Genomic DNA, 14,420 nt, shown 5'->3' on the forward strand with positions numbered 1-14,420 from the left:
AATTAAATGAGCCGAATCTGAAATGAATTCACTTTTTCTTGGGTGAAATATATTTAAATCACATTTACAATATACAACGTTCCTCAAAATACATCCTTTGTAAAATTTAAATTTAAAACATATCTGATGATGTTGTAAAAATGTGCAAGAGGGTACATGGCTTTTCAGAATTCCTTTAGGGATATGGAAGCTCAAACGTTTGAAGAAAAGCTGTAGAGGACTATTGTGGAAGTTATTTTAGCCATATAAAAGATGAAGAATAAAGGAAGAAAGGGAGAAAAAACTAACAACTTGATTTACAGCACTTGAATTTCAATGTAGTATATGCTTTCCATTATAGTTTTGCTAAGTCTGTATCTTGAATTTTTAAAAGCTATTTCTGTTAAGCACTACTTTTATATATCCTTGATATCAGAGATAGACTATAATATCTTTTTGCTTTTCAGGCCATAGCTGATGGTTTTAAAGAGGCAGTTCGTTATGTCCTTCCACGCCTTATGCTGGTGCCAGTGTATCATTGTTGGCACTATTTTGAATTATTAAAGGTAAGATAAAAGCTTTCTGAACCAAAAATACTTGTATTTCTGGGGGCTAAAAACCAGTTTTTGACCTGATCATATTATTTTTAAATACTTTTTAGTCGTAAAAATGAAGTATCTTTAAAATTTCTAACTTCTTTTAAGTGACCTTGGAGAAAATTCTATATATCTTCAGATCATTCCCATGTGATAGAGGAAAATGTTATCTTTGTCTGTCATTTCATAATGTTGACTCTCTAAGAACTAATAGAAAAGAATTTATTTTTCAAAATTAACTTTTGGAGACACACAATTCCAGTCTCTTACCTTTTGTTTTATGTAAGTAATTAACAACTTTTGTACAAAAAGTGTACTAAATTTCCATCTTGTTTAACTTATTAAGAAAATTGGTTTTGAAGTTAACATTTTTCTTTACAGTATAGTATTCTTCTCTTAGCTAGGACCCAAGCAACACATTAAAAAATATATATATATATGTATAAAACTTTTTAAAAAAATGATTCTTTGCTTTATTTTAATTAACTGGCTAATCACTAGTCCTGGTGGTTGTAGTCACATTGGCTAAGAGGACTTGGAGGCTAGTGATTAATTGGTAGCAAAAGTAGCTGTGACTCAGGATGAGTCAGGCTGTTATGGTCAATGTCCTGATCTTCGATGCAGACAGAGTAGCAGTAAGACCAACCTCGGGGATTTTAAAAACCAATCATCCAGATAAGGGAAAAAATAAGTTCCAATTATACAGTCAAGCCAGGATTTTTAAATGTTAGCAAATATTAGAAGGCTACTGGAAGACTAATGATGGGACTTCTAATAAAATGTGAAAATAATTTAAAAGAATTTTAGAAATCTAAATATATATCTGGGTCTGCATATGTTTTATTTAAATGAAGCCTGCAGTCCTTTTTATGAGTTCTTTGTGGATCCATTAGTTTCCATGGAGACATACACAATCAAGTTGTACATCTATTTGTGCATGAAAGTTGGTTGCCTCCAGCATCATATGCTGTGAGTAATAAGACTCCGTAAAAAGAATTCTTGAGGTAGGTATTCATTAGAAATTACCAAATGAATTCCTAGGTATCATAAAAGAGAGGTACCACATAAGCAGAAAGATGTTTTGCTTCTAAAGAGCAATGAAGAAGTTGGGGACTATAGCTGCTTGTCCTTTAGAAAATTAAAAAAAGAAGTTGGGGCTAAAAATTTTACTGAGCAAGTTATGTTTGAATTACACTTGAAAAAGGGAAATAATCTGAAAGTAGGCAAAGGTCCTTCCATGTTAGCTGGAGTCATATTGACAGTGACACAGTGAAATAAGAATGCATGGTTGCCAGAAAATCTTCATCTCACATGCCCACTTTGGTAACCATTCCTACCTTTAAAAGATCAAGAGAAAATGTGTAAAGATTGTAAAGTGGGAAAAGAAACACTCATTGGTGAGTTCTGATGTTTGTCCAAAGGCAGCAGATATTATTAGTTTGTAGTGACTTAAGGCTTCAAAGAATGAAACATAAAGAGAAGCCATCCTTGTCCGATCAGTGCAACTGCTAACCCTTGGAATAAGTGTGGAATATACTCAGTTTTAATTTATGCACAGCAGCAAGAGCAAATAGAAATGTGGAATGGAAAGACAAGCTACAAAAGAGAAGATATTTAAAATGGCAGAAGATGTGAATAACTCCACAAAAGAGGATATCCAAAAGACTTAATAAACATATATTCAAACTCATTAATTATCAAGGAAATACAAGTTGAAACCAAAAGTTAACCCAAGTATCATTGTATACACACTAGATGACAGAAATTTAAAAGTCTGAAAATATGCACAAAGAGCAATATGAATACTTATGCATTCTAGTAGGATTATAAGCTGTACAACCCCCTTTGGAAAATTGCTTGGCATTTTAATTTTTTTTTTTGAGACAGAGTCTCGCTTTGTTGCCCAGGCTAGAGTGAGTGCCATGGCATCAGCCTAGCTCACAGCAACCTCAAACTCCTGGGCTCAAGCGATCCTCCTGCCTCAGCCTCCCAAGTAGCTGGGACTACAGGCATGCGCCACCATGTCCAGCTAATTTTTTCTATATATATAGTTGGCTAATTAATTTCTTTCTATTAATAGTAGAGATGGGGTCTTGCTCTTGCTCAGGCTGCTTTCGAACTCCTGACCTCGAGCAATCCACCCGCCTTGGCCTCCCAGAGTGCTAGGATTACAGGGATGAGCCACCACGCCCGGCTGGCATTACCTATTAAATTTGAAGATACGGGTCAGGAGCAGTGGCTCACACCTGTAATCTCAGCACTTTGGAAGACTGAGGCAGAAGCCCGGAGTCTGAGACCAGCCTGGGCAATATAGCGAGACCCATCTCTACAAAAAGTTTAAAAATTAGCTGAGTATGGTGGTGTGCATCTGTAGTCCTACCTACTCGGGAGGCAAGATAGGAAGATTGCTTGAGCCCAGGAGTTGGAGACTGCAGTGAGCTATGATCACTCCAAAAAAAAAAAAAAATGGGGGAAGATATGCACACCCTATAACCAAGCAATTTCATTCCTGAGTAGATACTCTAGAGTAATAAAATGCATGCACATTTTATCAAAAGACATTTATAAAAAAGTCTTTAGCAAGTGTTATCAGTAATAGCAAATTCTGTCAACCAGGGAATGACAAAGAAGTTATAATTGATTCCGACAGTGGAAGAAATTAAGCTAGAACAACACACAACATCAGTGAAGCTTACATATAACTTTAACATATGGTAATGTTCCATTGTATGTATATACCGCATTTATCCTTCATCCATTGATAGACTCTTGGACTTTTTCTTTTAGCTATGAGTAATGCTGCTATGAATGTAGATGTACAAATATGTCTTTGAGATCCTGCTTTCAATTCTTTTTGGTGTACACCCAGAGGTAGAATTGCTGGATCATATGGTAGTTAAATTTTTAATTTTTTGAGGAACCACCATACTGTTTTTCATAGCCACTGTACCATTTCATATTCCCACCAGGAGTGCACATCTTTGCCAACACTTCTTGTTTTCTGTTTTTTTTTTTTTTTTTTAAATAGCAGCTATCCTAATGGATGTGAGTTTGTATCTCATTATAGTTTTCATTTTTATTTCCCTAATAACTAGTGATATTGAGCATCTTTTCACATGCTTGTTGGCCATTTGTATATCTTCTTTAGAGACATATCTGAGTCCTTCGCCCATTTTTAAATCAGATTATTTTTGTTGAGTTGTAGGAATTCTTTATGTATTCTAGATATTAACTCTTATCAGATATATGATTTGCAAATATTTTTCTCCCATTCTATAGGTTGCCTTTTTGTGATACTGTTTTGGCTCAATACTCATCTAAAATAAATTCCATCTCGTGTAAATTTACTTTGGGATGAAGACCATAGAAAGAAGGCTGAACCAATGTGACTAAAGTTTATCATGTTCCTTTAGGAGTAGAAAACAGTCCTGGAGCACTGTTTTAGCCACTGTTTTAGTTTGAAATATCTACTTCAGTGATATACCAAGAGAGATTTATTTGTGGATTTAGCATTTATTATTTAAATTTTATTTCCCCAAATCAGATTTATGATAAAGCAAGATGGAAAACACTACCTAGTGAGAAATTACAGGATGCCATATACAGTTTGCCTAAAATTATTTTAAAGTACATTGTTGGATTATTGTTACTCGTGGCAATATTTTAAAGTTCATTTTATAGATAATATTTTTCCTTTTAATTCTCTTTATTTATTTTTTGTTTGTTTGTTTATTTATTTAGAGTCTTGTTCTGTTGCCCAGGCTAGAGTGCTATGGCTTCAGCCTAGCTCACAGAAATCTCAAACTCCTGGGCTCAAGTGATCTTCCTGCCTTAGCCTCCCAAGTTGCTGGTACTACAGGGAGTACCACCACACTCAGCTAATTTTTTCTATTTTTAGTAGTTCCCAGCTAATTATTTTCATTTTTATTAGAGAATGGAGTCTCGCTCTTACTCAGGCTGATCTTGTACTCATGCCCTCAAGCTTCCTCCTGGCCTCAGCCTCCCAGACTGCTAGGAATACAGGCGTGAGCCACCGTGTCTGGCTAGTTCTCTTCAAATTTAAGCCCCTCTGAGGTTGATTACAAACTGCTGTTTTCATTTTTTTCTCAGATAAATTTTTATAAACTACTTTTAAAATAAATTTTAGATTATTTTCTTAACATATTTTAGTCTTTATGCTAGATAAAAAAAAGTTAATTTCCTGATTTATAACTTAATAACGTAATTCATATGTTGAAAGAAAAACAATGTATGTCTATCCTTAATTTCTAAGGACATAATCACTCTCACTTCAGAATTGGTTTATTCAGAGGCACCTAACATTCTCTTACTCTTCTAACTCACTGGTCATTCCCTGGAAATTTAGTAGTGGAAAGTTGGAAAGAACAAAAATTATCCTTCTCTCAAGAGGACTTAGTTTAAAGCTTAACAGGAAGACTTATTATTAACAACTTTAATGAGGTTCATTGGGAAAGATAATATTTCAGTATGAAACAATTGAATTTCCTTAGGTAATACTTTTTTACCTTTTACTTTGAAAAGTAGAGAAAAGCTATAAAAATAGTAGTGAGCTCCCTTCACCTAGAGTCACCAATAGTGAACATTATGCAGCATTTGCTTTGTCATTCTTTGTATGCATGTGTGTATGTATATGTGTGAGTCAATTTTTTTTTATTTTTATTTATTTATTTATTTATTTATTTTTTGTCATAAGGAGAACCATGGAAGTGTGAGTCAATTTATAGCATCAAGTACTTATGCTAATCTCTATTGAAAGAAATCTTTTTTTTTTTTTGAGGCAGAGTCTCACTCTGTTGCCCAAGCTAGAGTGCCATGGTGTCAGCCTAGCTCACAGCAACCTCAAACTCTTGGGCTCAAGCAATCCTCCTGCCTCAGCCTCCCGAGTAGCTGGGACTACAGGCATGCGCCACCATGCCTGGCTGATTTTTTTTCTATATATATTAGTTGGCCAATTAATTTCTTTCTATTTATAGTAGAGACGGGGTCTTGCTCTTGCTCAGGCTGGTTTCGAACTCCTGACCTGGAGCAATCCATCCCCCATGGCCTCCCAGAGTGCCAGGATTATAGGCGTGAGCCACTGCACCCGGCCCACAAACTACTTTTAAGTAGTTCAGGGGAAAAATCACTAGCACACAAAATGATGAAGCATATGACAACATGTTAAAATTTGGTGACCCAGGATATACAGGAGTTGTGTTACCTTGCAAATTTTCTATAAATTTTAAAAGAAAAAATTTAAAGGGGAAAAGATTTCATCAAAAGTTATCTTCATCAAAAGGAGGCGTTTCAGTTGTATCCTAGAGGCTAAATTCACCAGGTGAATAAAGAAGGGCAAGGGCCCATATGTAGAAAGCTAATGGGACCAGCCTGAGCAAGAACGAGACCCCGTCTCTACTATTAATAGAAAGAAATTAATTGGCCAACTAATATATATATAGAAAAAATTAGCCAGGCATGGTGGCGCATGGCTGTAGTCCCAGCTACTCGGGAAGCTGAGGCAGGAGGATTGCTTGAGCCCAGGAGTTTGAGGTTGCTGTGAGCTAGGCTGATGCCACGGCACTCACTCTAGCCTGGGCAACAAAGTGAGACTCTGTCTCAAAAAAAAAAAAAAAAAAAAAAAAGAAAGCTAATGGGGACGTGAGTTATTTGTAAGTTCAGTATGGTAATTTCTATGTCAGTGTAAGATGTTTATATATATTCTTTCAAATATCTGCAGAAAATTAGCTTGGGTATTCATTAATTTGATGTTGATTAAATCTCACTGCTGAAAATTAAAGAAGTGTTTAGCAAATTATTGGATTAAGTTTATGACAGAGCCATTTGTTGTTTTATATTCTATCTCTAGGAAATCCTATGCTCTAAATATCCTGATTTTTTTTCTACCTGACAACTTGTAATTATTATGTGGCTATTTAAAAATGACATGTAGGTCACGCATGGTGGCTCACACCTGTAACCCCAGTACTTTGGGAGGCTAACGTGGGGGGATCCCTTGAGGCCAGGAGTTTGAGACCAGCCTGGGCAACATAGCAGCAAAACCCTGTCTCTACAAAATAAAAAAATAAGCCAGATGTGGTGGTTCGCACTTATAGTCCCAGCTACTTGAGAAGCTGGGTTGGCAGGATCCCTTGAAACCAGGAGTTTGAGGCTTTAGTGAGCTATGATCCTACCATTGTACTCCAGCCTGGGTGATAGAGCGAGACCCCATCTCTTTAAAAAAAACATGTGGAAGAGTTTGTTTGAGTAGCCTTAAAACCAAAGTAGACAATAGAAATTTTTCTCATACCCTTTGGTGGAATCTTATAATTAGTGATAATTTGGAAATTTAGATAAACAAAACAATTAGAATGGAGCTGAGAAGGATCTTTTTGTAAGAAATCTTTAAAGCAGCAAAATAAGTGATTTTGCTAGTGGTGTTTACCATTAAAAATCAGAATAACCAAACACTGATCCGTTTGTAAACTTTCTGTGGTATTTTGACTTTTCTCCCTGTCATACTTTCAATTCTTTATTCTTTAATCTAGAGATTAAGGTTTTACTTTTAGTCACTTATATTATTTCCATTCCTAATCTTTTGATGGCAAGACCTCTGCAGGTATCTTTAAAAACAAATCAGACAGTTCTGATGTATTCCATACAAAGAAATAATATTTAGAACATGTAAATGAAAGGTAATGGACCAAGTTCTCAAACAATATCCACTCATTTCCTGGCTGAGGAAAGGGAATCATTGCTGAATACTTTTGAGATTGTTCTTGAAATATAAGGAAAACTTTAATGTATCACAAAATTTCTAGTTTAGTTTAAGAACCCAAAATAGTTTTACATTTTTAAAAGTTTCCTGAAAGTGATCATAAATTCCCATATTCTTGCATAAATGAATATTTATATCTATATAATCTTACATAGTAAACATTTATATCTATATAATCTATATAATATCTATAGAATGCTCCACTTTGAACTCTTCTGTCAAAAAAATTGAAACACTGCAGCACAATCCAATCTGAATTATTTATGATAAGGCAAATTTTCTTCCTTTCTGAGAGTGAGATATAAAAGAATTTTTTTGGATAGATAAAATAAAGCCAGAGAGTTTTGAATATTAAATCAATTTACAAATCTTATTTCTAAGAGTTAGTAAGATAGAATATTAATTTTCATGGTTTCTTGATATTTACTAGAGTGGTTGAATTTTATGTTATAAAAAATACTCGTGAAATCCTTTGTGAGATGCTCTTTGAAGAAAAGTTTTTATGACAGATTGAGGTGTTAAAGTTAGTACTTCACGCCTGTAATCCTAGTACTCTGGGAGGCCGAGGCGGGCGGATTGCTTGAGGTCAGGAGTTCGAAACCAGCCTGAACAAGAGTAAGACCCTGTCTCTACTATAAATAGAAAGAAATTAATTGGCCAACTAATATATATAGAAAAAATTAGCCAAGCATGGTGGTGCATGCCTGTAGTCCCAGCTACTCAGGAGGCTGAGGCAAGAGGATCGCTTGAGCCCAGGAGTTTGAGGTTGCTGTGAGCTAGGGTGACGCCATGGCACTCACTCTAGCCTGGGCAACAAAGTGAGACTGTCTCAAAAAAAAGTTAGTACTTAATTATGTTGTATAAAAAGATTTGTAAGCTTTTTGAAATTACTAAAACTTAAATAATTATTAGAGAATATCAAATAATTTATAGGAGTTTATCTTATTTCTTCTATTCATAGTTAAATAAAAATGACTTATAAGTTTTATGTTTAAGATATTTTGAACTCTTTTTATGCATGTGGAAAATGTCCAAATGGTTTCCACAGTTGCTTTTTTTTACTAATTGCTGTGCTAACAGTACTTTGTATTGTATTTATAGATGTAGAAAAAGGGTTGGTTTGAGGGGTATGCATAATGAGGGGTATCCAGAAGTATGCATAATTATATAAAACTAAGCTTTTTTATTAAGTATATTTAAAATGTATTTAGAGTTGATAGTATTTGTTGCTGTTTTTTCTAAATACTAGAAAGTAGGAGGAAGAATCAAACAATGTAGTTTTAATTTTTGTTTTTGGTTTTTCTTAGCAATTGAAAGCATGTAGTGAAGAGCAAGAAGACAGAGAGTGTTTGAACCAAGCTATTACTGCTCTCCTGAATCTCCAAGGTAGCATGGACCGAATTTACAGACAGTATTCACCTAGACGTCGACCTGGGTAATTCCAAACTGTTGAAAATATGAATGCTTCTGCATACTTCACTGTATCTGGTGTCTGGTTTTCTAAAGAAGTATGATTTGTAGTGATAGTTGCGTTCCTAAAAGTTATACTTTTCTTTCACATTTTTCTTTTGGTCTTTTAGTCTTAAGATTAGCATTGCCATATTGTTAAAATATACTTAATAAATTTTAAAAAAGATGTATTTAATAATTTCTTGTATAATCTGTAAAAGAAATTTAAGATTCTTTGTAATTTTAGTTCTTAAGGCATTAAAAATGAAATATAGAGCCTATAGTACTTCTCTTTCATAATAATGAAATTGAGGAATGTATCATTTAGTGGCAAAATTTGAAGAAAATAAATGCTGTGTGTAAAATCTAGTGTTTGGTTACTTAATATTTTTGTCACTCGATTTGAGGTAGTTTATACTTGAAGTAATTAGGGTTGCCTAGCCATTGAATAGGCTAAATTTGTCTTGGTATTTTTGTTTTTAGGGACCCTGTTTGCCCTTTTTATAATCGTCAATTAAGAAGCAAGCATCTGGCTATCAAAAAAATGAATGAAATTCAGAAAAACATAGATGGATGGGAAGGCAAAGATATTGGACAGTGTTGTAATGAATTCATTATGGAAGGACCGTTAACAAGAATTGGTGCTAAACATGAACGGCATATTTTTCTCTTTGATGGCTTAATGATCAGTTGTAAACCTAATCATGGCCAGACCCGACTTCCAGGTTACAGTAGTGCAGAATACAGATTAAAAGAAAAATTTGTCATGAGGAAAATACAAATCTGTGATAAAGAAGATACTTGTGAGTACAAACATGCTTTTGAATTAGTATCCAAAGATGAAAACAGCATAATATTTGCTGCTAAGTCTGCTGAAGAGAAAAACAATTGGATGGCAGCCCTTATTTCTCTTCATTATTGTAGTACTCTAGATCGAATGCTAGATTCAGTATTATTGAAAGAAGAAAATGAGCAGCCACTGAGATTACCAAGTCCAGAGGTGTATCGTTTTGTAGTAAAAGACTCTGAGGAAAACATTGTTTTTGAAGACAACTTGCAAAGTCGAAGTGGAATCCCCATTATTAAAGGAGGAACTGTGGTGAAATTAATTGAAAGATTAACATATCATATGTATGCAGGTATGTGAAACTCATTCTAAATGCTTACCTAGGGCCTAGGATCCAAAAGCTTTTTAAGAATGTTCAAAAATATTTGAGGCTTGGGGAAAAAAATATGTATTGCCTCCAAAATATAAAAATACTGCATGAGCAAAAGAAATAAATAGCTTTATGTTTCTAAAAGTATAACAACTAATTAGTAAATATTCATAAAATTTTTATATTCATGAATCTTGCATTGAAAGCAATCCTCATTTATCAAGAAATACCACAGGCTGGGTGCAGTAGCTCACACTTCTAATCCCAGGCCCCTGGGAGGCCACCGTGGAAGGATAGCTTGGGGCCAGGAGTTCAAGACCAGCATGAGAAACATCGGGAGACTGTCTCTATGAAAAATTTAAAAAATTAGTGGGGTGTGGTGACATGAGCTGATAGTTCCAGCTACTTGGAAGGCTGAGGCAGGAGGTTTGCTTGAGCCCAGGAGTCAGAGGCTGCAGTGAGCTATGATTGTGCTACCACACCCCAGCCTGTGTGACAGAGCAAGACCCCATCTCAAAAAAAAAAAAAAGAAAGAAAAGAAAAGCCACACTGGGAGGAGCCAAAGAAAGAAGAAAAAGGCCTCCAAAATAGGGTACTCTGAATTAACTAAACTGAGTAAATTAAACATGAAACCTGTTTTATGCTCTACCTTTTCAGATCCCAATTTTGTTCGTACTTTTCTTACCACATATCGTTCGTTTTGTAAACCACAGGAATTGCTGAGCTTACTGATTGAACGGTAAGAAAAATATGTTTCACTTACCTTGACATTTTATGAAAAGTTAACTGTTCATTTTATGCCTTGCAAAGTACCTAGTACATAATACATATTTGAGTAGTTAGTTATTGAACATAATTTATTTGGCAGTATTACTGTTCTCTTCAAATAGAGTGTTCTCTGAATTCCCTGTAATAGGGGTCGTTTCATTTCTTAGCAATATTTCAAATGGTAACCTGAAAGACCAATTTAGAGGATTAAAAAAACAGCATTTTAATGAAAATTGTTATGGTCAATAAAATGATCCTTTCTTAAAAGAGACTTTTCTGTTTTTCATATTTAAAACTTGTTATGAAAAATTTCAAAACTTATACAGGAGTGGATAGAAGAATAATAAACCCATTTATCCATCATCCAACTTCAGTAATTATCAACTCATGTTTCATCTGTTTCTCTACAGATTTAAACACCCTACCCCCAGGATTATTTTGAAGTAGATCTCAGACTACATATTGCATCTGTAAATATTTCTCTATGTATCTCTAAAAGATAAGGACTCTTATTTTTAAAAATCACATATCATTAAACCTAAAAAATTAATTCCTTTACTATTAATTTTTTAAAAATAAGTTTTGGGTTGAATTTTTTTCTTAGTATTTTAGTGATATTTTAAATGCTTTACAGTTTACAATATAAAATCTGGACTATTTTTGTTTTACATTTAAATGATTTTTGTTTCACATTTAAAAACTTAACAGAATTTATCTTGATTTTTATCACTGTGAAACTAAATTTACCAGACTAAATCAGTGTAATGTGCTATGAAGATCTATTTAGTCCTATTTCTGGATCCAAAATAAAAAAAAACACACTTGTTAGATTTATATTTTAGCTTTATTTCCCATGATTAGTCTAGATTTTTTTTTTAACTTTGATTTTTATCTTACCCACTTAGATATATTCTTTAAATATTGTTAAAATTTCAGTTTTGGCCTTCTCTTTGAATTTATACTCATTTATTTAAGAAAATTTAATTTGTCTAATTTTAATAATAAATATATATATATTTTTTAATCTTTTTTTTTTTTTTTTTTTTTTTTTTGAGACAGAGTCTCACTCTCTTGCCCGGTGTGGCATCAGCCTAGCTCACAGCAACCTCACACTCCTAGGCTCAAGCAATCCTTCTGCCTCAACCTCCCGAGTAGCTGGGACTACAGGCATGCGCCACCATGCCTGGCTAATTTTTTCTATATATTTTTAGTTGACCAATTAATTTCAATTTTTTTTAGTAGAGGTGGGGTCTTGCTCTTGCTCAGGCTGGTTTCAAACTCCTGACCTCAAGTGATCCGCCCGCCTCCGCCTCCTAGAGAGCTAGGATTACAGGCGTGAGCCACCATGCCCGGCCAATAGCATAAATATTAAGGGCAGGTTACTTAAATAAGACATTTCTGTCATGTTCTTTAAGTAGGTTATACTCCTTGTGGGTTCTTTCCTTGGCTCTTTTCCATAGGCCTTTTTATGTTGATTAGTGCTAGTTATAAAACTTTTTGATAAAAGTAAGAATACAGCACCTTAGCACTGTGTAGCCAAGGGCAATTTTTTAGCATGTTATACATACCTTAAGGCAGTGTTCTCTAGTCTTTTTGGCACTGGTGGACTGGTGTCATGGAAGACAGTTTTTCCATGGATGCAGGGTGGGTGGGGGCGCAGCTCAAGTGGTAATGAGAGTGATGGGGAGCGGCTGTAAATACAGATGAAGCTTCACCCTTGATTACTTCTTTGTTGCTAGTCTCATGTCTAAATTTAAAGCATAACTCATCAGTCCCTAGCCTTTTTGGCACCAGGGACCAGTTTCACGGAAGACAATTTTTCCAAGGGGTGGGAGTAAGCAGAGCTCTGTGGCCCAGTTCCTAATAGACCACAGACCTGTACTGGTCCTTGGCCCAGGGGTTGGGAATCTCAGCCTTAAAGGAAGTTTATAAAACAGTAATTGTACCTTTCATTGAAGGGGTAGGAAAGAGGATTGCTCAGTCAAAATATTCTTCCTCTTGTATTTTAAATACTCTTCATTTATGTATGCACAGATTTCTCTCCTTTTGGTTTTCTTCTTAGATTTGAAATTCCAGAGCCAGAACCTACTGAAGCAGACAAATTGGCAATAGAGAAAGGCGAGCAGCCCATCAGTGCAGACCTTAAGAGATTTCGCAAGGAATATGTCCAACCAGTACAACTTAGGTTTGGCCTAAATATTATATTTTTTATGTGTCATTCAATTTTCAATACATAGTTAACATAAAAGTTCTCAGCTCTTAATTCATATGTAGGAATTATTGCTAAACAGCAGTTAAGTTAAATTTTCAAAGTTCTTTCTCTATGTAGCTACTCTTAAATACCCTGAAGAAATTTAACTATTTAAATATACTGTTTGTTTGTATTGGGTATCTCTGGCATGTGACAAACTATGCTTAGAAATCAGGACACCTATTTATTATTGTTAAGGAAATGGGCTTGTTTACTGTCAACCTTTTTTTCATACTTTTTTCCTTCATACCCATTGTGATCATCTAATAATCCTGGGATTTTTTTTACAGTTTATGCTATTTATGGAAGTTTTAGTTCTTTTCCCAATCATGTTTCACACTATATATAGACATTGGCTACTTTATTTAAGAAATCATTGCAGTAATTTCTAAAAATGTATTCGATTATAGCAACTGCCGGTTGTTAAGTACTTATTGTGTGCCATGCATTAATTACCCTAAGTGAATTAACTTTTTTATCTCATCTTTACAACACAATTACTATTCCTACTTTATATGTAAGGAAATTAAAACTTAGCAAGATTGAGTAATTTGAGATCATATAAAGGGAGTGGCAGAATGGAATTTAAATCTGTATTTGAGTTCTTTACTCATTGTGGTTTTTTTTAATACCACTAAGCATTAAAAATTAGAAGCTTCTTTGACTAACCTTTATAGTCCAAGTAAGAACCAAAGTATTATCTACCCATTGAAAACCAACTTATTTTATTGACTATATATGATCTAAATATTTTTTTCTCTCTAAATGTTGAATTTCCTTGATTACTGTTGACCAACAAATTTTAACTTTGGAACTGAGTTTATTAATTATTTATTTTCCAGGCTAATTGCCACAAATAAATGCAGTTTTAGAGTAATGATAGTGCTCCCAGCTAATATATCTTTCAGTCAAAACTCTTAACATGTCATTCTTTCTATAAGAAGATGAGATTATTTACCCATCAGTAATAAAGAAGTAATTAATTTTTTTCTACTAGCTCTGATTTGAATGCACTAATCTACATTCTAATGAAATCCCTTAATATAGAATATATATTTATGAGGTTGCTATATAGGGGAGGAAATATAAACTTAGAGTTTCAGTCATGTAAGTTCTTTTATTTCTAAGCATATTCTGTGTTCCTAGTTCGGTTTCTTTTTTTTTTTTTTGAGACAGAGTCTTGCTCTGTTGCCCAGGCTAGAGTGCTGTGGCTTCAGCCTAGCTCACAGCAACCTCAAACTCTTGGGCTCAGGCGATCCTCCTGTCTCAGCCTCCCAAGTAGCTGGGACTACAGGCATGCGCCACCACGCCTGGATAATTTTTTCTATATATATTTTTAGTTGGCCAATTAATTTCTTTCTATTTTTAGTAGAGACGGGGTCTCACTCTTGCTCAGGCTGGTTTCGAACTCCTGACCTTGAGTGATCCTCCTGCCTGGGCCTGCC

At 34.5% G+C, this 14,420-nt stretch overlaps 1 protein-coding gene across 1 annotated transcript in view; it reads left to right on the forward strand.

The window, feature by feature from the left end:
- The window catches only part of SOS2 (SOS Ras/Rho guanine nucleotide exchange factor 2), an 87,184-nt gene that overhangs the window by 44,157 nt on the left and 28,607 nt on the right, over positions 1–14,420 (forward strand). Inside the window, exons 8-12 of the mRNA XM_012757969.3 lie at positions 447–545; positions 8,658–8,785; positions 9,283–9,938; positions 10,614–10,695; positions 12,787–12,909. Coding sequence (XP_012613423.1) covers positions 447–545; positions 8,658–8,785; positions 9,283–9,938; positions 10,614–10,695; positions 12,787–12,909 — 1,088 coding nt within the window. The remainder of the gene's footprint in view (positions 1–446; positions 546–8,657; positions 8,786–9,282; positions 9,939–10,613; positions 10,696–12,786; positions 12,910–14,420) is intronic.

Source organism: Microcebus murinus, chromosome 6, assembly GCF_040939455.1.
Source record: "Microcebus murinus isolate Inina chromosome 6, M.murinus_Inina_mat1.0, whole genome shotgun sequence".
NCBI lineage: Eukaryota > Metazoa > Chordata > Mammalia > Primates > Cheirogaleidae > Microcebus > Microcebus murinus.